The 25,940-nt window shown below is 45.6% G+C and overlaps 1 protein-coding gene across 1 annotated transcript in view; it reads left to right on the top strand.

Annotated features, from left to right (window-relative positions):
* The window catches only part of LOC309545007 (C-type lectin domain family 12 member B-like), a gene marked incomplete at both ends in the record, with an annotated part of 179,987 nt that overhangs the window by 66,694 nt on the left and 87,353 nt on the right, over positions 1 to 25,940 (top strand). Inside the window, 2 exons of the mRNA XM_082244080.1 lie at positions 6,738 to 7,031; positions 9,559 to 9,711. Of these exons, the coding sequence (XP_082100206.1) occupies positions 6,738 to 7,031; positions 9,559 to 9,711 (447 nt within the window). The remainder of the gene's footprint in view (positions 1 to 6,737; positions 7,032 to 9,558; positions 9,712 to 25,940) is intronic.

The raw sequence follows: 25,940 nt of genomic DNA, 5'->3' as shown, positions 1-25,940 counted from the left end.
CTGGTGATCCCTCTAGTGATATTAAGATCTATATAAAGAAATCAGGACCTCCTTCCTCCTGCCGGTGGTCCCTCTAGTGATAAAAAGATCAATATTGAGGAATCAGGACCTTCTTCCACCCGCTGGTGACCCCTCTACTGATATAAATATCTATATAGAGGAATCAGGACCTCCTTCCTCCTGTTGGTGATCCCTCTAGTGATATAACGATCTATATAGAGGAATCAGGACCTCCTTCCTCCTGCTGGTGATCCCTCCAGTGATATAAAGATCTATATAGAGGAATCAGGACCTCCTTCCTCCTGTTGGTGATCCCTCTAGTGATATAAAGATCTACATAGAGGAATCAGGACCTCCTTCCTCCTGCTGGTGACCCCTCTAGTGATATAAAGATCTATATAGAGGAATCAGGACCTCCTTCCTCCTGCTGGTGGTCCCTCTAGTAATAGAAAGATCTATATAGAGGAATCAGGACCTCCTTCCTCCTGTTGGTGATCCCTCTAGTGATATAAAGATCTATATAGAGAAATCAGGACCTCCTTCCTCCTGCTGGTGGTCCCTCTAGTAATAGAAAGATCTATATAGAGGAATCAGGACCTCCTTCCTCCTGTTGGTGACCCCTCTAGTGATATAAAGATCTATATAGAGGAATCAGGACCTCCTTCCTCCTGCTGGTGATCCCTCTAGTGATATAACGATCTATATAGAGGAATCAGGACCTCCTTCCTTCAGGTGGTGATCCCTCTAGTGATATAAAGATCTATATAGAGGAATCAGGATCTCCTCCTCCTGCTGGTGATCCCTCCAGTGATATAAAGATCTATATAGAGGCATCAGGATCTCCTCCTCCTGCTGGTGATCCCTCCAGTGATATAAAGATCTATATAGAGGAATCAGGACCTCCTTCCTCCTGCTGGTGATCCCTCCAGTGATATAAAGATCTATATAGAGGAATCAGGACCTCCTTACTTTTGCTGGTGAGCCCTCCAGTGATATAAAGATCTATATAGAGAAATCAGGACCTCCTTCCTTCGGCTGGTGACCCCTCTAGTGTTATAAAGATCTATATAGAGGAATCAGGACCTCCTTCCACCTGCTGGTGACCCCTCTAGTGATATAAAGATCTATATAGAGGAATCAGGACCTCCTTCCACCTGCTGGTGACCCCTCTAGTGATATAAAGATCTATATAGATGTAGCACTGCCCCCTTGAGGACTGCTGGTTATTAAGACTGTTGGATTCCCCTGGGTTACCCCTAGCAATTGAATGCAGAATTCTTAGCACTTTACATTTTTGGCTCAGTCAATGATCAGTCTAGGGGGTAGATATTTTTGTTGTTTTTATTTTATAAAGGGATGGGAGAAGGGATGAGTGGGATACTCCAACCTTGAACTATTCCCAATTCTGAGGACTTCTAACTTGAGGATGTGACAAGGCCACTACTTCATCCTGCCACTGGATGAATCTGAGGTAAAAAGTTCCTGTTTGTATTTCTCTTCAGGGCACTCCTCTAGTTCCCCGTTTCCCAGTACCAGCTGACACCCATCCACTGACTACACTCTCCGGAGTGGTCCCCTTCCTGGGCAGACCCCTGGGCAAGATCCTCTGTACTCACAATACTGCTTTCCAGATTCTCGCAGTGCCCCAACTCCTCCAGTCAGTTCTCCTGGACCTCTGGGTTCAGCTCCACACTGCTGACTCACCAGGCTGACTGCCTATGACCATCACCAACTGCTGCAGAAGAGGAGGCAGCTGCCACCCTCCTTCTGGGACTTTGCTTCCCGCCAAAGACCTCTACCACACGTGCCCCTAGCTTTTATACCCTGCCCCACAATGCACTGAGACAAACAGTCTGTACCAATCCCTGGGGCTTTATCAAAAGCCTGTGTGTCATTGGCCAGGTTTCCTCCACTACCCAACGTGCCTCCCCATTGGATAAGCTGGGGACACTCCCTCAGACCAGATGAATCACACACTGGGCACAGTGATGGGGCACTATTCCTCCCTCTGATACCAAAGATAGGGCAGTGTCACACACTGGGCACACTGAGCAAACCTAACTCACAGATCCTGCTTGCTGTTAAGCAGAGTGCAATATAGAAATTTACCTGCTGCTCCTCTGATAGGGAGACAGAGCCAAAAACTATACTCACTCTGTAGCACCTACCTAGGAGGGTGCTACATAGAGGAATCAGGACCTCCTTCCTCCTGCTGGTGACCCCTCTAGTGATATAATGATCTGTATAGAGGAATCAGGACCTCCTTCCTCCTGCTGGTGACCCCTCTAGTGATATAATGATCTAGAGGAATCAGGACCTCCTTCCTCCTGCTGGTGATCCCTCTAGTGATATAACGATCTATATAGAGGAATCAGGACCTCCTTCCTCCTGCTGGTGACCCCTCTAGTGATATAAAGATCTGTATAGAGGAATCAGGACCTCCTTCCTCCTGCTGGTGACCCCTCTAGTGATATAAATATCTATATAGAGGAATCAGGACCTCCTTCCTCCTGCTGGTGACCCCTCTAGTGATATAAAGATCTATATAGAGGAATCAGGACCCCCTTCCTCCTGCTGGTGACCCCTCTAGTGATATAACGATCTATATAGAGGAATCAGGACCTCCTTCCTCCTGCTGGTGACCCCTCTAGTGATATAAAGATCTATATAGAGGAATCAGGACCTCCTTCCTCCTGCTGGTGACCCCTCTAGTGATATAAAGATCTATATAGAGGAATCAGGACCTCCTTCCTCCTGCCGGTGACCCCTCTAGTGATCCATCCTAGAATTCTATTTGCTTTTTCCACTGCCTGATCACACTGTTTGCTAATTGTGCAAAAGATTACCTATCTGCTGAGGTTGCTATATCTCTTCTGGGTCCTACCGCTGCAAGTCTCCTCCTGTGTTTCACGTATACAACAATACCAAATCATACAATTCATTTGATGTCATCATAAGCCTAGACTTGCTAGCTACACTATTTTTTACAGCAGACCCCAAGGTGGCCTAGGAGTTCAATTATACTTCCAAGCCCTTCAGTTGGCCTCCCTCACCAAATACCATGTGACCACAGAAACCCCAATTCGGGTCTCACTGGAGGCTGATGATTGCACCTTTCTCTGCATAGAGAATTTACTTTGGTTTCTCCCGAAGGACAGAACTTGTATACACAGCCAGGTTACAGTACATTCTCTGAAACTTTGGGATGATCTTACGTACTCTGGGCAGATCAAATCCCCTCATCTAAAATTCCCACAAAACCAATCCTTTCTACTGGGATTTGAGAATCCTTCCATCCTTAAACAATGGTCAATACGAAAGATCACTCGCTTACACCCCCTTCTTACACCAGGTGGTGTTAAGTCATTCCAGACTCTTCAAAACACTTATACCCTCCTACATTCTGACATATTTAGCTACCTGCAGATAAACCATTAGGTCACTTCTTCGGTCCATAGCATATCAGATAGGACTACCTTCACATAAATGTAAACTTGACCCCCATGCCCCAGATATGGGCTACTTACTGTATAATCATCTTCTAACAGAAACATCTAGGCCCAACCATGCATATATGTCCAAATGGCTGACATCCTACTACAACCAGAGCAATAGTCCCAGATCTGGGATACCACCAAGTCGTGATTTCAGAATGTTTTTGGTTAAATACCACTTTAAACTGTCACATAAAGCACTTTTAAACTTTTCAGGTGGTTGCTAAAGTTGAATAAAGACATGAGTCCATCCAGTTCAACCCTTGTAGGTGTGTGTGTGTGTGTGTGTGTGTAAGTTGTTATGTCCCTACCATTTCCCATATCCCTGAATAAGTGTGTTCAATAAGATGTCCATCTAAGAATTTTTTGAAATTAGCAACACTGCCCTCTGCAGTCACCGATTGTGGAAAGGAGTTCAACATCTTTACCACCTAACTCCTTAACACCTAAGAGTAAAATTCATCTTAATGCCTAAGCACAATTTTGCAACTTTGACATGTGTTAATAAAACTGTACACATCATTACAATTACTTTGTGCATCCTGGGGATTATACCTTGTTTTTTTCAGGACAAATTGGGTTTTCATTTGGTGGTAAATGGTTATGGATATCTACTGATGTATTGTTTATTATCAAAGGAAAACTGGCGCAAAATAATAAGAAAAAAATATATATTTTTTTAATTTAGCTGTATAGTTTTTGTTACTACCACAACCTACCACCAAATAAAAACCCAAAATAAATTCTCTTGCTCCTGATGATCATAGAGATATCACATATGTGTGTTAGTTGTGATTTGTACGCATAGTACAGCCCAGAAACAATAGGGAGCATTTTGCTTTTTTTCCTCTTACCTAAAATACACTGACACTGACTGACAGTGACTGACACTGATACTAATTTAAAAACATTTAAAAAAAAATCCTGCCCCAAATATACTGACCCTGAACATTTTCTCTGAACTTTGACCCTTACTTTTCCCAACCACCAACCACTAACCCTGAGTCCCCGTTCCCACTGGGTCGCCGTAGGTCGCCTGGCATAGAGAAGCTGTGGACCCGTTCTAATAGGAGTGACACAAGTCGCTCCGACTTAGAAAAAGGGTCCAGGGCTTCTTTGGGGCGACCTGGAGCGACCTGTATTGACTTCAATGTTATGAAGTCCGTGCCGGCCGCTCCGAGGTCGCGGTGCGAGCAGCGCGCCGCGACCTGTGAGGTCGCCCCGGGAAGTCGGATCGCCCCAGTGTGAACGGGGCCTAACACTGACCTTGATCTTGGTATTTTCTCTTTTATTTTTTTATTTTTTTTTTTTGCACACTTTTTTTTCTCTCTGCACGGAGAGAGATACAATGTATCTCATCCATTCACAGAGAGAGAGAGAGAGAGAAAGAAAGAAAGAGAGAGAAAGAGAAAGAGAGAGAGAAAGATAGAAAGAGAGAGAGAGAGATAGAAAGAGAAATAGAGATAGAAAGAGAGAGAGAGAGAGAGAGAGAGAGAGAGAGAGAAAGAAAGAAAGAGAGAGAGAAAGAGAGAGAAAGAGAAAGAGAGAGAGAAAGATAGAAAGAGAGAGAGAGATAGGAAGAGAGAGAGAGAGAGAGAGAGAAAGAGAGAGAGGGAGAGAGAGAGGGAGAGAGAGAAAGAGAGAGAGGGAGAGAGAGAGGGAGAGAAAGAGGGAGAGAGAGAAAGAGAGAGAGAGAAAGAGAGAGAAAGAAAGAGGGAGAGAAAGAGAGAGAGAGAGAGAGAAAGACACGGGGGGGGGGGGGGGGGCTTCACACTGACTGATCACTGAGGTAGCCAATCAGAGGCTACCACAGAGATTAGGTGACCCAGGATCGGGAGTTCTGAATCTCGATTGTTAGTACAAGGCCCAGGGCTCTCATGAAGACCCAATCTCTGTGCTGGGAACTCACTGTGTGGCGCACTCCCAGCACAAAGGTAGATACGCATATATGCAGCCCCATGGAAAAAAGCCCACTTCCGTGGGGCCTCATATTTGTGTTACTTCAGCATGAAGATATTAAAGAAAAAAACCTTACGTAGTTTAAGGTTGAACCTTTTCTCGTCCAACTTCATTAAGTGGCCACGTGTCTTCATGAGTGTCTTGAGACTGAACCGTTTCCTCCCAATAGAAGGAAGAACACTGGTGACATGGATGCATTTCTGTCTAGGAAGATTTATTAGACTTGTGAACTGATCCAAGCACCATCCTCCAATCCAAACACCCTCATTACTTCCAAGTCAGAGAGACGAAAAGCCAAAACCCCAATCCCACACCAAATCTCTTATCCAACCCACTCTCATCCAACTAACACCCCTCAATCGTTCTAAACCTTTCACCCAACCCAAACACCTTCTCCAACCCGAAATGCCCTCATCCAGCCAATTTTATCGCACTTAATACAAACACCTTTTTACACCCTAACCCAATCAAAAATACCCTTAAGCCAAATGTCTTATCCGACCCACATCCATCACTCATTCTAAACCCTTAACACAATCTAAACATCCTCTCCAACCTAAATATCCTTAACCCTCATAACATCTTCACCCATTCCAATGACCCTCATCCATCCCATATATCGTCCCCCAACTCAAACACCCTCATTAACCTATTGATCAATCAAAATCCACAAACCAACACAAATCTCACTCATTCCTAACCCTTGACTTAACCCACAACCTTTACCCACACCAAACACCTTCCTCTACTACAAACGCATCACCTCAACCAAAATTCCTTCATCCTACAGAACACTCTCACCAAACCCAAATATCCTCACAGAATCTAAATATTTTATTACCCCCCCTCACCCAACCAAAAGCTGTTCCAAAACCAAACCCCCCAATAAACAAAAAGGCCCTTATACAATCCACAATCCTCATCAAATCCCTCATCCAAGATTTAAATCCTCAACCAACTTAATCACCCCAACTGGACCCAAATGTTTACACCCAGTCCAAATATTTTTTACCAGGCCTAAATATGTTTACCTAACTGAGACAACCCAAATGTCCTTACCCAGCCCAATCACCCTCATCCATACCAAATGCCATGATCCAATCTGCACATCCCTGAAGAATGGGGCAATTATGGGCCCCACAAACACTTTGGCTGCACCTACTGATCTTGAGGAAACAATTTTAGTAGAATGCATAATTTTGGACTTTGACCTCTTGGTGTTCCGCTTATGTGCACCTATCTTCCTATAATCATCCTTCATCTTTATGTCCTCTGTATTTCTAGGATATGACTGTGAGGTTGCGGTTCCTGGATCCAGCTATCCGAATGTGATCCCTACAGCACCTATTTATGAGCATATTGACCGGGAATCATCTGTGTATGAAAATGCAGCCCCAGAATCTTCTAGCAATATTCCTACAACATTTATCTCTAAGCATGTGGCCTTTAAATCATCCAGAAGAAAGCATGTGGCCCATGGAGCATCCCGCTACCATTGTGTGGTCCCTGCACTGCTCATGGGGTTGTTGTTGACGTGTGTCATTCTACAGTCAATGCTGATATTTCTCAGAGTATCAGGTAAAAGACTCCTCAGGGGTGGGGCTGATTGTACACATTAAATAGATTAACAGTTACAATTGGTACAGAGGTTCTGACTTGTATAAGACAAGTCTACCCAGGAAGGTCGGTGACTTGTAGGTGTTCATAGCTCTTCCTAGTAATACTTTATCTTACAGCTGGTTCCAGGTGTGATTATTTCCAGTTGTCCCTGTTTTGGAGACCATATTTTCCCTGAATGGATGGGTCTCTTATCTTGTGGATATTTTGGATGGGTCACGGCCAATATAAGCCGAGTCTGCTTGCAGTTTTGTCTCCTGGGGTCGTGTTATCAGACCAGCACCAGGAATAATGACCAATCCCCACTGTGCACCATTTTATATCATCAGAGGAGTAACAGTTCTCTAGAAAAATACCTGTATAGAAAGTATCATACATGGGAGACCAGCAAGAGGCTGCAGTCCCGTCTGCACTTTATTAGGGATGATCAAACTTTTCAAAAGTTCGGTTCGACCAGAACACCTGAACTTCCAGAAAGTTCTGCCCGGATTTCTGAACCCCATTGAAATCAATGGGACCCGAACTTCTGGAATCAAAAAACACCATTTTGAAGCCCTAAAACCCAATAAATGCCCCTAAAAAGTGCCTAGGGTTCTGGGTCATGCCCCAGGGACTATTAATCACACAAAAAAAAGTTATTAAAAATTGTCAGTTTTGATAGAGAGCCAATTATTGAAAAAAAAAAAAAAAAAGAGATTTCTTTGGATTTAGTGTCTGGGGGTCTAAAAGGTGTACCTGTGAAGTTTCAGCTCTGTATCATGTCCAGAACCAGAAAAAAAAAGGTTGTTTGTATTAGAACACTTATAGAACAGGGATATGGCTCCACTATTTTCACACCTTGCCAGTTTTGTACCAAGCGGTTTTTTGGGCATTTTTTGGGGGTTATTGGAGGCAGGCAAAACATATGTACTTCTGTGTAGGGGTATATATATACACACACACATACACATATATAGGTGTGAAAGTAGCAGAACACTATACTTGCGCTAATTAAATAATTAACAGGCATATGGCTCCGCTCCTATCACACCTATATATGTGTATGTGTATAAATACATATAAGTGTTTGTGTATATATACCCCTATACAGAAGTTTAGATGTTTTGCCTGCCTCCAAAGACCCCAAAAAAACGCCTGCGCCAAAAAAAAACGCCCAGGTGTGTTATTGCAGGCTTTTTTTTGGGGCATTTTTTTGGGGTCTTTGGAGGCAGGCATGACATCTGAACTTCTGTATAGGGGTATATATACACACACATGTATGTATATATATACACCTAAACATACATAGGTGTGAAAGTAGCAGAACACTATGCTTGCGCTAATGAAATAATTAACAGGCATATGGCTCTGCTCCTATAAAACCTATATATGTGTATGTGTAAAATACATATAAGTGTTTGTGTATATATATATACCCCTATACAGAAATTCAGATGTTTTGCCTGCCTCCAAAGACCCCCAAAAAAATGCCCAAAAAAAACGTCTGCAATAATACACCTGGGCGTTTTTTTTTGGCGCAGGCGTTTTTTTGGGCATTTTTTGGGGGTCTTTGGAGGCAGGGAAAACATCTGAACTTCTGTATAAGGGTATATATACACACACACTTATATGTATATGTACACTTACACATATATAGGTGTAATAGGAGCGGAGCCATATGCCTGTTAATTATTTCATTAGCGCAAGCATAGTGTTCTGCTACTTTCACACCTATATATGTGTAGGTGTATATATACATACATGTGTATGTATATATATACCCCTATACAGAAGTTCAGATGTCATGCCCGACTCCAAACATGTCCTCAAAAAAGCCCTATAAACGCCTGCAGCAAAAAGCAGGGTGACCGGCGAGAAGCCATATCGCTGTTTTATAAGTGACCTAAGAGAAACGATCTTTTCTCTAAAGCGGTCACCCTGACATGGAAGGGTTTGGTCACCCTGCCATAGCAGTCAGAGTCAGTTCATCCTACACTACACTACGGTCACCCTGGCACTTAACACTTTCCCTACAGAAACTAGATTTTTGAATCTAACTAAAGTAGAAAATAGCACCCTAATTACACTAGATATCCCTTTCCTCACACTAATAATTGCTAAATGACACTTTTGAAGCAGAAGTAACAGAACTGCTTCCACTCTCTTCCATGTCCTGTATTACAATGCTAGGAATTTGGTGGGGCTATTTTATATACTGGGGGGCGTATTCACTAATGATTGGCCTCTGGACCCCCTAGTCACTCCAATCACATTCCTAGCATTCTCCTGCCCCCTCATTCGGCTTTTAATAATGGTTCTGGTCCAATCACAGGCTTTTAAAGCCCATTTCCTGTCCCATTTTGGTTGGTTCTGGTTGCCGAATTTCGAACACCCAATGTTCGGGTCGAACTGATGGTCGACCCGAACCGTTCAATCATCCCTACACTTTATAACTGGATGCCTTTACTGCTTGTCAGGAGTTGTTTTTAATGATGAATGTGTATCACAGGAAGAGAGAGAGAAGTCAGGAGAGACAACACCGATAACAGATCCCTTCTGTGTGTGTCAGAGGAAGAACGGATAACAGATCTGCCAATAAACAGAAGCCAACAATGTGACCAATGTGAGCAAATCTTCCTCCAGAGAGATCCAACCCAACAAGGTAATAAAACCATCTCTCCATCATTACTGACTGTCTCTATTATTCCATATTACAGGACGGTCTCTCCTGTGTCCGGCTGTCTCTTTATCATTACTGACTGTCTCTATTATTCCATATTACAGGACGTTCTCTCCTGTGTCCGGCTGTCTCTTCATCATTACTGACTGTCTCTATTTTTCCATATTACAGGACAGTCTTTCCTGTGTCCGGCTGTCTCTTCCTCATTACTTACTGTCTCTATTATTTCATATTACAGGACCGTCTCTCCTGTGTCCGGCTGTCTCTTCATCATTACTGACTGTCTCTATTATTCCATATTACAGGACGGTCTCTCCTGTGTCCGGCTGTCTCTTCATCATCACTGACTGTCTCTATTATTCCATATTACAGGACGGTCTCTCCTGTATCCGGCTGTCTCTTCATCATTACTGACTGTCTCTATTATTCCATATTACAGGACGGTCTCTCCTGTGTCCGGCTGTCTCTCTATCATTACTGACTGTCTCTATTATTCCATATTACAGGACGGTCTCCTAGATGTCCGGATCTCTGGATCACCATCAATGATAAATGTTATTTGCTCTCTGAGAGCAAGAAGTCACGTCCACTTAGTAGAAAAGATTGTGCAGAACGTGACTCCAGACTGGCCCAGGTGAAGGAGGAGACCATACGGGTCAGTGTCGGGATCTCCGGGTTGGGTGGGGGGTGGACAGTAGTTGGTGTTTCTTAGGAGACCTCCAGGAAGGTGATAGGAATAAGGTGAATAATGTGTTGTGTATTGTGTTATCCAGAGACTGGTGACCATCACAGGAAAGGAATTCTGGGTCGGATTAATCCAATATAACTTCTATGGTGGAGTGTGGAGAGGAAAATGGACAGATGGCAGCATGGAGTAAGTATCACAGGACTTTTTTTCTCTTCATCATTAGATACACACATCTCTGTAGTATGTCATGCTTCCTCCTCTATCCTCTTCCTCTACAAAGATTTTCACACACAATGCAAACAGAACAGATTTAAGATGTAAGTATAAATAGTGGCGGCTGGTGCTCAAAATTTTGGGGGGGGGGGGGGCGCAAAAAGAAAAATGTAATAGGTATTGCTTTGCGGCAAAAAATGTGACTTTGAGGTCATGGTACAGGCATGGCACAGATGGTACAGGCATGGCACAGGTGATGGTACAGGCATGGCACAGATGGTATAGGCATGTCACAGGTGATGGTACAGGCATGGCACAGATGATGGTATAGGCATGGCACAGGTGATGGTACAGGCATGTCACAGGTGATGGTACAGGCATGGCATAGGTGATGGTACAGGCATGTCACAGGTCAAGGTACAGGAGATGGTAAGGGCATGGCACAGGTCATGGTAAGGGCATGGCACAGGTCATGGTACAGGCATGGCACAGATGATGGTATAGGCATGGCACAGATGATGGTATAGGCATGTCACAGGTCATGGTACAGGCATGGCACAGGTGATGGTATAGGCATGTCACAGGTCATGGTACAGGCATGTCATAGGTCATGGTACAGGCATGGCACAGGTGATGGTACAGGCATGGCACAGGTGATGGTACAGGCATGGCACAGGTGATGGTACAGGCATGGCACAGATGGTATAGGAATGGCACAGGTGATGGTACAGGCATGGCACAGATGGTACAGGCATGACACAGGTGATGGTACAGGCATGGCACAGGTGATGGTAAGGTCATGGCACAGGTGATGGAATAGGCATGGCACAGATGGTACAGGCATGGCACAGGTGATGGAATAGGCATGGCACAGGTGATGGAATAGGAATGGCACAGGTGATGGAATAGGCATGGCACAGATGGTACAGGCATGGCACAGGTAATGGAATAGGCATGGCACAGATGGTACAGGCATGGCACAGGTGATGGTACAGGCATGGCACAGGTGATGGAATAGGAATGGCACAGGTGATGGAATAGGCATGGCACAGATGGTACAGGCATGGCACAGGTAATGGAATAGGCATGGCACAGATGGTACAGGCATGGAACAGGTGATGGTACAGGCATGGCACAGGTGATGGTAAGGTCATGGCACAGGTGATGGAATAGGCATGGCACAGATGGTACAGGCATGACACAGGTGATGGAATAGGCATGGCAAAGGTGATACAGGCATGGCACAGGTGATGGTACAGGCATGGCACAGGTGATGGTATTTGCATGGCACAGGTGATGGTATTGGCATGGCACAGGTGATGGAATAGGCATGGCACAGGTGATGGTAAGGTCATGGCACAGGTGATGAAATAGGCATGGCACAGATGGTACAGGCATGGCACATGTGATGGACTAGGCATGGCACAGGTGATGGAATAGGCATGGCACAGGTGATGGAATAGGCATGGCACAGGTGATGAAATAGGCATGGCACAGGTGGTACAGGCATGGCACAGGTGATGGAATAGGCATGGCACAGATGGTACAGGCATGGCACAGGTGATGGAATAGGCATGGCACAGGTGATGGAATAGGCATGGCACAGATGGTACAGGCATGGCACATGTGATGGAATAGGCATGGCACGGGTGATGGAATAGGCATGGCACAGGTGATGAAATAGGCATGGCACAGATGGTACAGGCATGGCACAGGTGATGGAAAAGGCATGGCACAGATGGTACAGGCATGGCACAGGTGATGGAATAGGCATGGCACAGGTGATGGAATAGGCATGGCACAGATGGTACAGGCATTGCACAGGTGATGGTACAGGCATGGCACAGGTGATGGTATTGGCATGGCACAGGTGATGGTATTGGCATGGCACAGGTGATGGAAGAGGGAAGGGACAGGTGATGGTAAGGTCATGGCACAGGTGATGGAATAGGCATGGCACAGATGGTACAGGCATGGCACAGGTGAGGGAATAGGCATGGCACAGGTGATGGAATAGGCATGGCACAGATGGTACAGGCATGGCACAGGTGATGGAATAGGCATGGCACAGGTGATGGAATAGGCATGGCACAGATGGTACAGGCATGGCACAGGTGATGGAACAGGCATGGCACAGGTGATGGAATAGGCATGGCACAGATGGTACAGGCATGGCACATGTGATGGAATAGGCATGGCACAGGTGATGGAATAGGCATGGCACAGGTGATGAAATAGGCATGGCACAGATGGTACAGGCATGGCACAGGTGATGGAATAGGCATGGCACAGATGGTACAGGCATGGTACAGGTGATGGAATAGGCATCGCACAGGTGATGAAATAGGCATGGCACAGATGGTACAGGCATGGCACATGTGATGGAATAGGCATGGCACAGGTGATGGAATAGGCATGGCACAGGTGATGAAATAGGCATGGCACAGATGGTACAGGCATGGCACAGGTGATGGAATAGGCATGGCACAGATGGTACAGGCATGGTACAGGTGATGGAATAGGCATCGCACAGGTGATGAAATAGGCATGGCACAGATGGTACAGGCATGGCACATGTGATGGAATAGGCATGGCACGGGTGATGGAATAGGCATGGCACAGGTGATGAAATAGGCATGGCACAGATGGTACAGGCATGGCACAGGTGATGGAAAAGGCATGGCACAGATGGTAAAGGCATGGCACAGGTGATGGAATAGGCATGGCACAGGTGATGGAATAGGCATGGCACAGATGGTACAGGCATTGCACAGGTGATGGTACAGGCATGGCACAGGTGATGGTATTGGCATGGCACAGGTGATGGTATTGGCATGGCACAGGTGATGGTATTGGCATGGGACAGGTGATGGTAAGGTCATGGCACAGGTGATGGAATAGGCATGGCACAGATGGTACAGGCATGGCACAGGTGAGGGAATAGGCATGGCACAGGTGATGGAATAGGCATGGCACAGATGGTACAGGCATGGCACAGGTGATGGAATAGGCATGGCACAGGTGATGGAATAGGCATGGCACAGATGGTACAGGCATGGCACAGGTGATGGCACAGGCATGGCACAGGTGATGGAATAGGCATGGCACAGATGGTACAGGCATGGCACATGTGATGGAATAGGCATGGCACAGGTGATGGAATAGGCATGGCACAGGTGATGAAATAGGCATGGCACAGATGGTACAGGCATGGCACAGGTGATGGAATAGGCATGGCACAGATGGTACAGGCATGGTACAGGTGATGGAATAGGCATCGCACAGGTGATGGAATAGGCATGGCACAGATGGTACAGGCATGGCACATGTGATGGAATAGGCATGGCACAGGTGATGGAATAGGCATGGCACAGGTGATGGAATAGGCATGGCACAGGTGATGGAATAGGCATGGCACAGGTGGTACAGGCATGGCACAGGTGATGGAATAGGCATGGCACAGATGGTACAGGCATGGCACAGGTGATGGAATAGGCATGGCACAGGTGATGGAATAGGCATGGCACAGATGGTACAGGCATGGCACATGTGATGGAATAGGCATGGCACGGGTGATGGAATAGGCATGGCACAGGTGATGAAATAGGCATGGCACAGATGGTACAGGCATGGCACAGGTGATGGAAAAGGCATGGCACAGATGGTAAAGGCATGGCACAGGTGATGGAATAGGCATTGCACAGATGGTACAGGCATGGCACAGGTGATGGAATAGGCATGGCACAGGTGATGGTAAGGTCATGGCACATGTCATTGTACACAGGTACAGGCATGTCACAGGCATGTAACACGCCCCCCCCCCCCCCATCAACGCAGAGAGAGACCAGCGTGCGTGCGTGCCCCCTTCAAGGCACCAGACTGTGACAGTGTGCAGGCCGGCCCGTTCACCCCCCCCTGCGAGGCATCGCTTACCGGCTTGGCGGCTCAGTCTCACTGCTGCTGCGGGTCTGTCTGCGGCCTGTGGGACTCTGGAGTAGCGTCTCTGGGCTGACTCTGCGGAGTCTGTGGACTGTTTTCTTACAGCTGGAAGCTGGAACCCGATATCGACACTGCGGAGGGGGGCCGGGTGGAGAAGAGGAGAGTGCCAAGGGACTCGTCGAGTCTGTCAGCCAGGTCAGGTGGTCCGTGGTCACTCCTGTAGACTTCTTCTGCGGATGAACAAGCTTTTCTTCCACAGAGTCCTCACGCGCTCTCGCTCTCCTCTCTCTCAGCCGGGCGGGAAGTACTGGGAGCGGAAGGTGATCACGCCACGACGCTGGGGCGGTGCACCGCCCCCACACGTCACGTCCTGGGATGTCCTCCTGTGATTGGTCCAGGCTGGAGTCTGGACCAATCACAGCCAGGAGTCCAGGAAAGTGGGGAGTGTCGGGGCGCATTGCTCTGCGCCCCAATGACCCCCAGAAGGCCGCCAATCGGTGCCTCTGTCTGCCTCACGTGGGAGGCAAAACCCCACCCCCCCCCATACCCAGCACTAAGTCCGGAGCCCATAGTGGGCGAAAAATAGACATTTTTTTTTAATCTTTTTTTTTCTTCTTGGTTTTTTCTGGGGGGCGGCGCCCCTACGCCCCCTATCGACCGGCCGCCACTGATTATAAATAAGTGGGGGTATAAAATCTCCCATGGTACCCCACTTTGACAAACCTCTTATGGCTGCACTCTTATAGTCACTTTCTTAAAAAAAGATCCCCTATAGCAGTCCTCTTATGGCTGCACTCCTATCTCTCTGTCACTCACTTGTAATGGTTCTGGATATCTTATATCTGTACAATGTCCTCCATGATTCCTCATCACCAGACACTCTTAGGTAGCAGCCGGTGTGTGCACCAACCCAACTACATAAGTAGAGGCCCCTGGAGGTATTGTGCCCAATGGTCTCCTCTATCTCCCCCCCATCCATTACTGCTCATCTACAATGACTGGGAATTCTCTCACCAGATTTTGTCTCCCGTCTAGAACTGTCACTGAAGGGACTGGAAGCTGTGCCAAGCTTGGATCTCATCTGACACTGGAGAACTGTTATACCGACCTGAACTACATCTGTGAGAGGAACGCTGTGTGACCGCACTGATCTGAGGAACGCTGTGTGACCACACTGATCTGAGGAACACTGTGTGACCGCACTGATCTGAGGAACGCTGTGTGACCGCACTGATCTGAGGAACGCTGTGTGACCGCACTGATCTGAGGAACGCTGTGTGACCGCACTGATCTGAGGAACACTGTGTGACCGCACTGATCTGAGGAACACTGTGTGACCGTACTGATCTGAGGAACGCTGTGTGACTGCACTGATCTGAGGAACGCTGTGTGACCGCACTGATCTGAGGAACACTGTGTGACCGCACTGATCTGAGGAACACTGTGTGACCGCACTGATCTGAGGAACACTGTGTGACCGCACTGATCTGAGGAACGCTGTGTGACCGCACTGATCTGAGGATCACTGTGTGACCGCACTGATCTGAGGAACGCTGTGTGACCGCACTGATCTGAGGAACGCTGTGTGACCGCACTGATCTGAGGAACACTGTGTGACCGCACTGATCTGAGGAACGCTGTGTGACTGCACTGATCTGAGGAACGCTGTGTGACCGCACTGATCTGAGGAACACTGTGTGAACGCACTGATCTGAGGAACACTGTGTGACCACACTGATCTGAGGAACGCTGTGTGACTTTTCTGATCTCTGTGCAATTATTCTGAATTGTATATAAAGTACGGATGAAGTCATAGTTGTTGTTCCTTCATGCTTTTTTCTGTATTTGTCAAGTAATAAAATAATTGATACCTGTAATGGAACCACAACCCACACTGTACTTGTGGACTTCCATCAGTATACGGTTTCCTCTTAGTCGTGAACATAGAGATCAGATTTTCCAGCCGCCCTACATACAAAGCTAGCCGACAAGTTAGCTTGTACTGGAATCTTCTCAATTTATTGAACAGTTTCACACTCAATTTATACACACATGAGCACATCCCCCTCCTGATTAGGGATGATCGAACGGTTCGGGTCGATTATCGGTTCGGCCCGAACATTGGGTGTTCGAGGTTCGGCCGAATTTAGAACTTTTTGCCCAAAAAGTTCGGAATTCGGCAACCAGAACCGCCCAAAATGCAATGCTTCAGGAAATGGGCTTTAAAAGCCCGTGATTGGATCAGAACCATTAGCAAAAGCCAATTGAGGGGGCAGGAGAATGATAGGAATGTGATTGGAGTGACTAGGGGGTCCCTAGACCAATCATTAGTGAATACGCCCCCCAGTATATAAGATCGCCCCCGCCATATTCCTAGCATTGTTATACTGGACATGGAAGAGAGTGGAAGCAGTTCTGTTAATTTTACTTTAAAAGTGTCATTTAGCTATTTTTAGTGTGAGGAAAGGGATATCTAGTGTAGTTAGAGTGCTCCTTTACATTTAAGTTAGCTTCAAAAATTTAGTTTCTGTAGGGAAAGTGTGAAGTGTCAGGGTGACCGTAGTGTAGTGTAGGGTGAACTGACAGTGACTGCTATGGCAGGGTGACCAAACCCTTCCATAGCAGGGTGACCGCTATAGAGAAATGATCATTTCTCTGAATAGCTTCATCACACCCATATGGCTTCTCACCAGCCGGCATTTTTTATGCTGCAGGGGCTGCCACTGCCAGTGCTTTTTTGAGGACATGTTTGATGTCAGACATGACATCTGAACATGTGTATAGGGGGTATATATAGACATATATGTCTGAATATATACCCCTAGACATATATAGGTGTGATAGTAGCAGAAATATATGCTTGCGCTAATGAAATCATTTACAGTAATATATTTCTGCTACTATCACACCTATATATGTCTAGGGGTATATATTCAGACATATATGTGTATATATACCCCCTATACACATGTTCAGATGTTTTGCCTGCCTCAAAAGAACCCCAAAAAATGCCAAAAAAACGCTAGCGTCAAAAAAAAAAATGCCCAGGTGTGTTTTTGCTGGCATTTTTTGGGGGGTTTTGGAGGCAGGCACAACATCAGAACTTGTGCACAGTACCACTATACACAAGTTCAGATGTTTTTCCTGACTGCAAAGAACCCAAAAAAATGCCTTCTATTAAACCGGCAAGGTGTTACAGCAGAGAAGCCATATTCCTGTGCTCAAAGTTTTCTAATACAAACAATCTTTTTTTTTTCTGGTTCTGGACATGCTACAGAGCTGAAACTTCACAGGTACACTTTTTAGACCCCCCAGACACAAAATCACACAAAAAAAAAGTTCTTAAAAATTGTCATTTTTGATAAAAAAGCCAATTATTGAAAAAATTAAAAAAAAAGAAGAGATTTTTTCATTTTTACTTTGGATTTAGTATCTGGGGGGTCTAAAAAGTGTACCTGTGAAGTTTCAGCTCTGTAGCATGTCCAGAACCAGAAAAAAAAGATCATATAGGTGTTAAAGTTAAAGGAGGCTCCCGACCCACATCCCTGTTCTACTGAAAAATTATCTTTTTTTTTTTTTCATGGTTCTGGACATGCTACAGAGCTGAAACTTCACAGGCACACCTTTTAGACCCCCCAGATACTAAATCCAAAAAATCTCTTTTTTTTTTTTTTAATTTTTCAATAATTGGCTTTTTTTTATCAAAAATGACAATTTTTAAGAACTTTTTTTGTGTGATTAATAGTTAATGGGGCATGACCCAGAACCCTAGGCACTTTTTAGGGGCATTTATTGGGTTTTAGGGTTTAAAAATGGTGTTTTTTGATTAACGAAGTTCGGGTCCCATTGATTTCAATGGGGTTCTGAAATCCGGGCCGAACTTTCGGGAAGTTCGGATGTTCTGGCCGAACCGAACTTTTGAAAAGTTCGATCATCCCTACTCCTGATCAGATTACCCCACACAGGTCAGGGGTTGCCTGATTACATTATCATATGCAGATGAAATTGTATACAGAAATAGAATTAACCTGAACTAATTATTTAGCCATCTGGACAGAAACAATGTGAGGTCATTAACATTTAACAATGGAACAGACGGGCTTAACAGAATACATGTCTCACCTCAATACACAGAAAATAGGGAGAGCCTGTCTCTGACATTGAAGTTCAATACACATTATCATAAGTGTAAACACAGAACCAATTTGAAGCAATCCAAACCATTAATTATCTGTGTTTCACTCCCAGTGATGGTGAGTACCGTCACAATACCAATATGTGTAGACTTAATCCCGGAACATTAAAGGATAAGGACACTTTTCTCACACCGTCCTCAGATGTCTCCTCAGAGTCGAGAGTGTTTGTAATATAATACACTGGAATGATGATCCTTGGAGGAGAGTGGTGGGGAGAGGAGATGAGATTTGAGGTTAGGAAAGAAGAGGAGTTTAGACAAGTAGAAAGGAGAATAGGGGAAGCATCAAGAGATTGAGGAAGGGTGAGAAGGAGAGGGTTCAAGCTGAGAGCATTTAAGAGAGGAAGAGAGAGGAGATTAGAGGAAGGGAGGGCTTGGGAGAGGTTAGGGAGAGTGTTGAGATGAGTAGATGAGGAGAAGATTCAAGGGGAAGGAAGGGGAAGGTATTTTTTTAAAATACAGTTGAGTGGCGAGCAGCTTTTATAATAAAGTGTAAACACTTCCATATACTCAGTGAAGTGACTATCCTCAGGTAATACACAGAGAAACAAATCCTCCTACAGGAGTTGTACCTGTTTATCTGCAGCCTCTCTCCTCTACATCCATTCAAAATACAGAATTTACACAGCATTTCTTAGCTCAATAAGGCAGGGGGCAGAGATCTGATGTCACACACTGCACAGCACAGAGCAGGAAGGTGAGTGTAATCTGAGACCTGAGTGGAGGGAATGAAAACAACCTCCTTTTTGAAGTACCATAGGGAAACATGCACCTCGCTGTGTGCTGGAGGGGGGGGGGGGGTTGGGCTCTGTTCCGGAATTCTGTGGTGTCGGTATAAAATGTCACAAGTGACACATGCAAAAAGCAGAGGGAAGAGAGCTCAGACAAGAACCCCATTAGGTGCTTTGGATTGAGGCAAATACACATATAGATCAGGGTAGGACAACTGCAGCTTTGTGGAACTACATGTCCCATAAGACATTGCAGGACTGACAGTAATATGCATGACTCCCAGAAGCAGAGTCAATATAGAAAATCTGACAGTTACAAGCATGACTTGGAGAGGTATGATGGGACTTGTAGTTCTGCAACAGCTGGAGGGCCAAAGTTTCTTCACCCCTGATATAGAAAGATACGCTTTGTTCATTTTTAGTTTCAGGGGTGTCCAACCACTTTAAAGGGAAAAATACAATTGCTAAATTTTGTTTAACCACTTCCCGACCACCCGCCGCCTTTTTACTGCGGCAGGGTGGCTCTCCTGCGCAAACCGATGTAGATCTACGTCCGTCGTGCGCGGGAAGCTAGGGGGCGTGCGCGATCCACCGCTGGCGTGCTCCCGCCCCCACTCAGCAGCAGGGAAGCTGATGCGCGAGTCAGGCAGCTCCGATTGCCGCCTGACACCCGCGATCGCTCCCCACTGTAAACACAGCCGACCGTCCTTCTCCCTGGGATGATCATAGAGCCCATGTGATCCTGCTATATAGGATCACATGTCTCTATGGTCATCTCAGAAGCCACACCCCCCCACAGTTAGAATCACTCCCCTAGGGTCACATTTAACCCCTTGATCACCTATACTGTTAACTCCTTCCCTGCCAGTGTCATTATTACAATAACAGTGCATATTTTTAGCACTGATTACTGTAGTAATGTCACTGGTACCCCCAAAAGTGTCAAAAATGTCAGTTAGGGGTCCGATCTGTCCGCCGCAATGTCGCAGTCCCGCAAAAAATCGCAGATCGCCGTCATTAATAGTAAAAAAAAAAAAAAAACAATAAAAATGACATAAATCTTTCCCCCTTTAGTAGACGTGATAACTTTTGCGCAAACCAATCAAAATACACTTATTGCAATTTTTTTTTTTACCAAAAATATTTAGCAGAATACAAATTGGCCTAAAATGTTAAAAAATTTAGATTTTTAACCGGTTGCTGACTGCGCACAGTATATTTACTGCGGCAGTCGGCCCCGGCCAGGCAGAGTGACGTAGGTCTACGTCGCTCGCCTGTCACTCCTTCTAGAGCCAATAGCGGGCGCGCCCGCCTCGGCTCGTTCACGGAGGAGTGCGGGAGTGTGACTAGCGGACCCGATGTCCGCCGGTCACACTACGATCGCCGGTACAGCGGGAGAAAGACAGAGCGGCTTATGTAAACAAGCCGCCTGTCAGTTCTCCCTGTGTAAAAATGAAGATCAGACAGTTCTACTATGTAGAACCGTTGATCTTTGTTTTTACACTAGTAGCCATGTCCCTGCACAGTTAGAATCACGCCCCTAGGACACACTTAACCCCTCCCTGTCCAATACTGTTAACCCCTTCCCTGCCAGTGTCATTTTTGCAGTAACAGTGCATATATATAGCACTGATTACTGTAGTAATGTCACTGGTACCCCCAAAAGTGTCAAAAATGTCAGTCAAGGGTCCGATCTGTCCGCCGCAATGTCGCAGTACCGCAAAAAAATAGCAGATCGCCGCCATTACTCGTTAAAAAAAAAAACACCAAAAATGACAAAAATCTTTCCCTTTGTTAGTAAACGCGATAACTTTTGCGCAAACCAATCAAAATACGCTTTTTGCGATTTTTTTTACCAAACATAGGTAGCATAAAACAAATTGGCCAAAAATGTTAAAACATTTTGATTTTTACATTTTTTTTGGGGGGAATTTCATATAAAAAAAAGTGAAAAATATTGTTGTTTTTGCAAAAATTACGCTCTTTTTTTGTTTATAGCGCGTGATCAAAAAATCGCACAGGTGATCAAATACCACCAAAAGAAAGCTCTGTTTGTGGGAAAAAAAGGATGTGAAATTCGTTTAGGTACAGCGTCGCACGACCGCGCAATTGTCCGTTAAAGTCACGCAGTAAAAAATCGCAAAAAAAACCCTGGTCTTTTAGCAGGAAAATCCTCCGGTGGTAAAGTGGTTAAATTTTCTTTTTTGGGAATGTCATATAGCAGAATGTGAAAAATATTGTTTTTTTTTTTTAAATTGTCGCTCTTTTTTTGTTTATAGCGCAAAAAATAAAAACCGCAGAGGTGATCAAATACAACCAAATGAAAGCTCTGCTTGTGGGAAAAAAAGGACATCAATTTCCTTTGGGTACAGCGTTGCACGACCACGCAATTGTCCGTTAAAGTAACGCAGTGCCAAATCGCAAAAATAGGGCCTGGTCATTAAGGGGGCAAAACCTTCCAGTCTTAAAGTGGTTAAATAACATCCCTGGGGGATGCGGTAAACCTGCCTGTGAAGTGACTCATCTGTACGATGTACTACAGCAAAAGTGATATTCACAATGTAAAAAAAAAAAAATGGAATTGCCGGTTGCTAAATGGCATTTCCCGGTCACTTTGTTCTGTTTGTAAAAAAAATAGGCCAGGATTACCCCCCGTATCTGTATCAGACCATTATCTTAGGTGAGGGTCTGCTATGGATTGTAATAGGGGACCCCAAAAAAAGCGAACAAAAAAAACAACGCACATATCCTTGATCAGGGTCTGGTATGGATGTCAAGGGAAACCCCATTGAAAAAGAAGTTGCATGCGTCCCACCAACATTTAATACCAGTTTCTTTCTGTACACCACGGGACACAGAGCCATAAATCATAACATATGGGTTATATAGGCCACCTATAGGTGAAGGACACTGGCAACCAATCAGAATTGATGACCCCCTATAGAACTCCTGCCACACAGTAAGTACCTCAGTTTTTTCGCCAGGGTCTAAAAGGTGAAGGTCGCTGTGGAGAGGAGCTCCACACGTTTGTTATGTTTCAAAGAAGAAGAAAGAAGTTTATGCTAACATACCCCAAACAAAGATCATTGGATCTAAGGGGTTAGCTATCGGATCCATCTAAAACAGTCAATGGACTAAAAGGATGGTACCCGAGCCTCGGGAAGCAGATACAAGGTTTTGCCTGTAACGTTGTCCTTTTTAGGGGCTGGACCCTGGGATCCGGACCCTTGGAATACCAAACCCCAAAGCACCCAAATGCAGGGTGCTCTACAGGTCCAAGGCCGTGGCCGTGATCAGGGTCTGGTATGGATGTCAAGGGAAACCCCATAGAAAAAGAAGTTGTGTGTGTCCCACCAACATTTAATACCAGTTTCACTTTATAAATAGAGGGCTTCATGCTGCCAAAACAGAATTCAACTTTTTCCACACTTTGCTAAACACACAGGGGAACCAAAAAACTGCAAGGAGTTGTGGAAGTGGAACTATACTCACCTCCATTCCATAGTTACATAGTTACATAGTTAGTGAGGTTGAAAAAAGACACCAATCCATCCAGTTCAACCTATGATGTGTGTGTGTGTGTTTGCTGCTAACCGCACATTGCATACCCCTGTATGTTGTGGTCTTTAAAGTGGAGTTCCACCCTAAAATGATACTTACCTCCATCTTCTCGCTCCGGGTCACCTGAAAAACAAATGGATAATCGCATTTTTTTTTTTTTTTTACTTACCTCGTAGAGAAGAAAATATACTTACCTTACTTCCTTCTTCCTCCCCTCGGCGGCCACGGCCCGTCGTCACTTCCTGGCTTTGCAATGATTCCTGGGAGCTGAACGTCATCGCTCCCATGAATCATTGCGCCTGCACCGGCCCCGACGTCAGTTCCGGTGCGCGCGCGTCATTCCCTTCTAAACAGCTTCTGGGCATGCCCAGAAGCTGTGGAGGGATGACGCGCGCGCACCGGAAGTGACGGCGGGGCCGGTGCAGGGCATCGTGGGACCGAAGAAGCAGGAAGAGGACGCCGAAGAGGATCGCGCTGGCTTCAAGCTGCCCACACCTGAGATGGCAGCGCTGGAGAATACTTTTTCAAGGTAAGTCTTTCTCCTAAAAGGTAAGTGCAACCCGGGACAGATCAGAGGCTATCCATTGTGGAATGTACTAGCCCTGACTGTCCCGGGGGTATTTTTATTAAAAAAAGTATCCCCTGGGTGGAACTCCGCTTTAAGGTGCCCATCTAATAGTTTTTTGAAACTATCAATGCTCCCTGCTGATATACGACTGCTTGTGGAAGAGAATTCCACATCCTTACTGCTCTTACAGTGAAGAACCCCCTGCGTGTTTTAAGGTTAAACCGCCTTTCCTCTAGTCTTAGTGAGTGGCCACGTGTCTTATTGTATTTCCTTTCTCTGAATAGTTTGTTCCTTATGCTAGGGTCACCAGTACAGTATTTGTACATTGATATCATATCCCCCTCAATCGTCTCTTCTCCAGAGAGAATAGGTTCAGTGCTTGTAGTCTTTCCTCATAGCTGATGTCCTCCATTCCCCTAATTATTTTTGTTGCCCTTCTCTGGACTCTCTCCAACTCCAGCACATCCTTCCTGAGGACCGGTGCCCAGAACTGGACAGAATACTCCAGATGTGGCCGGACCAGAGTCTTGTAGAGTGGGAGAATAATCTCTTTATTTCTGGAGTGAATCCCCTTTTGTATACATCCCAGTATTCTGTTGGCTTTGCTTGCAGCGGCTTGGCATTGCATGCCACTGCCAAGCCTGTTGTCTACCAGTACCCCCAGGTCCCTTTCCATCCTAGACTCACCCAGAGGTTCCCCCCCTAGTGAGTAGCTTGCTTTCTGGTTTCTGGCACCCAGGTGCATTACTTTACATTTTTCAACATTAAATCTCATCTGCCATGTAGTTGCCCACCCCGTTATTTTGTTCAGGTCCGCTTGTAAGGTTTCCACATCCTGCATAGAAGATATTGGCATGCTTAGTTTAGTATCATCCGCAAATACTGAGATTGTACTCGATATCCCCTCCTCTAGATCATTTATGAACAAATTAAACAGGATTGGCCCCAGGACAGAACCCTGGGGGACCCAACTTTCCACACCCGCCCAATCCGAGTACTCCCCATTAATCACCACCCTCTGTACTCTCCCCTGGAGCCAGTTCTCTATCCAGGTACTCACCTTATGGTCCATACCTACCTTCCTTAGTTTGTACAGTAAGCGTTTGTGGGGAACGGTGTCAAAGGCCTTTGCGAAGTCCAGATACACCACATCCACAGGCTTACCTTTATCTAGGTGGCAGCTCACTTCATCATAGAAGGTTAATAGATTGGTTCGGCAAGAACGATTTTTCATGAATCCATGCTGATTACTACTTATAATACCGTTTTCATTACTAAAGTCTTGTATGTGGTCCCTTAACCACTTGCCGACCGCAGCACGACTATCTACGTCGGCAGTCAGCCCCTCACAGGCAAACTGACGTAGGGCTACGTCGCTTGCTTGTGAGGGTCTAGGGAGCGAGCGCGCCCCCCAGTAAGCGCGCTCCCGCGTGGTCACGGACCCCCCGCGCGTGTGACATCGGGTCCGCCGGCCACTCTGCGATCGGCGGGGGAGAGGGAGAAAGTCAGGCAGCTTGTGTAAACAAGCTGCCTGTCATTCTCCTCGGTGTAAAAACACTGATCACACGGATCTACTATGTAGATCCGTTGATCAGTGTCCTTACAGCTCAAGCCACAGCCAATCACAGTAGAAAGCACGCCCCTAGGGACACACACACAGCCCCTCCTTCTCAAATAAAGTTAACCCCTTCACTACCAGTGTATTTTTACAGTAACAGTGCATATGTATAGCACTGATTACTGCAGTAATGTCACTGGTAACCCCAAAAGTGTCAAAAATGTCAGTCAAGGGTCCGATCTGTCCGCCGCAATGTCGCAGTACCGCAAAAAAAATCGCAGATCGCCGCCATTACGCGTTAAAAAAAAAACAACAAAAATGACAAAAATCTTTCCCTTTGTTAGTAAACGCGATAACTTTTACGCAAACCAATCAAAATACGCTTTTTGCGATTTTTTTTACCAAACATAGGTAGCATAAAACAAATTGGCCGAAAATGTTAAAAAATTTTGATTTTTACATTTTTTTGGGGGGGGATTTCATATAAAGAAAAGTGAAAAATATTGTTATTTTTGCAAAATGTACGCTCTTTTTTTGTTTATAGCGCATGATCAAAAAATCGCACAGGTGATCAAATACCACCAAAAGAAAGCTCTGTTTGTGGGGAAAAAAAGACGCCAAATTCGTTTAGGTACAGCGTCGCACAACCGCGCAATTGTCCGTTAAAATCACGCAGTGCCGAATCGCAAAATACCCCCTGGTCAGGAAGGGGGTAAAATCTTCCGGGGCTTAAGTGGTTAACATCCCCTCCAAAATCT

Source organism: Pelophylax lessonae (assembly GCF_965119305.1).
Source record: "Pelophylax lessonae genome assembly, chromosome: 1".
In the NCBI taxonomy this organism is placed as follows: Eukaryota; Metazoa; Chordata; class Amphibia; order Anura; family Ranidae; genus Pelophylax; species Pelophylax lessonae.
Note: the sequence above shows the minus strand (reverse complement) of the source record. Positions and strands in the feature narration are given on the sequence as shown.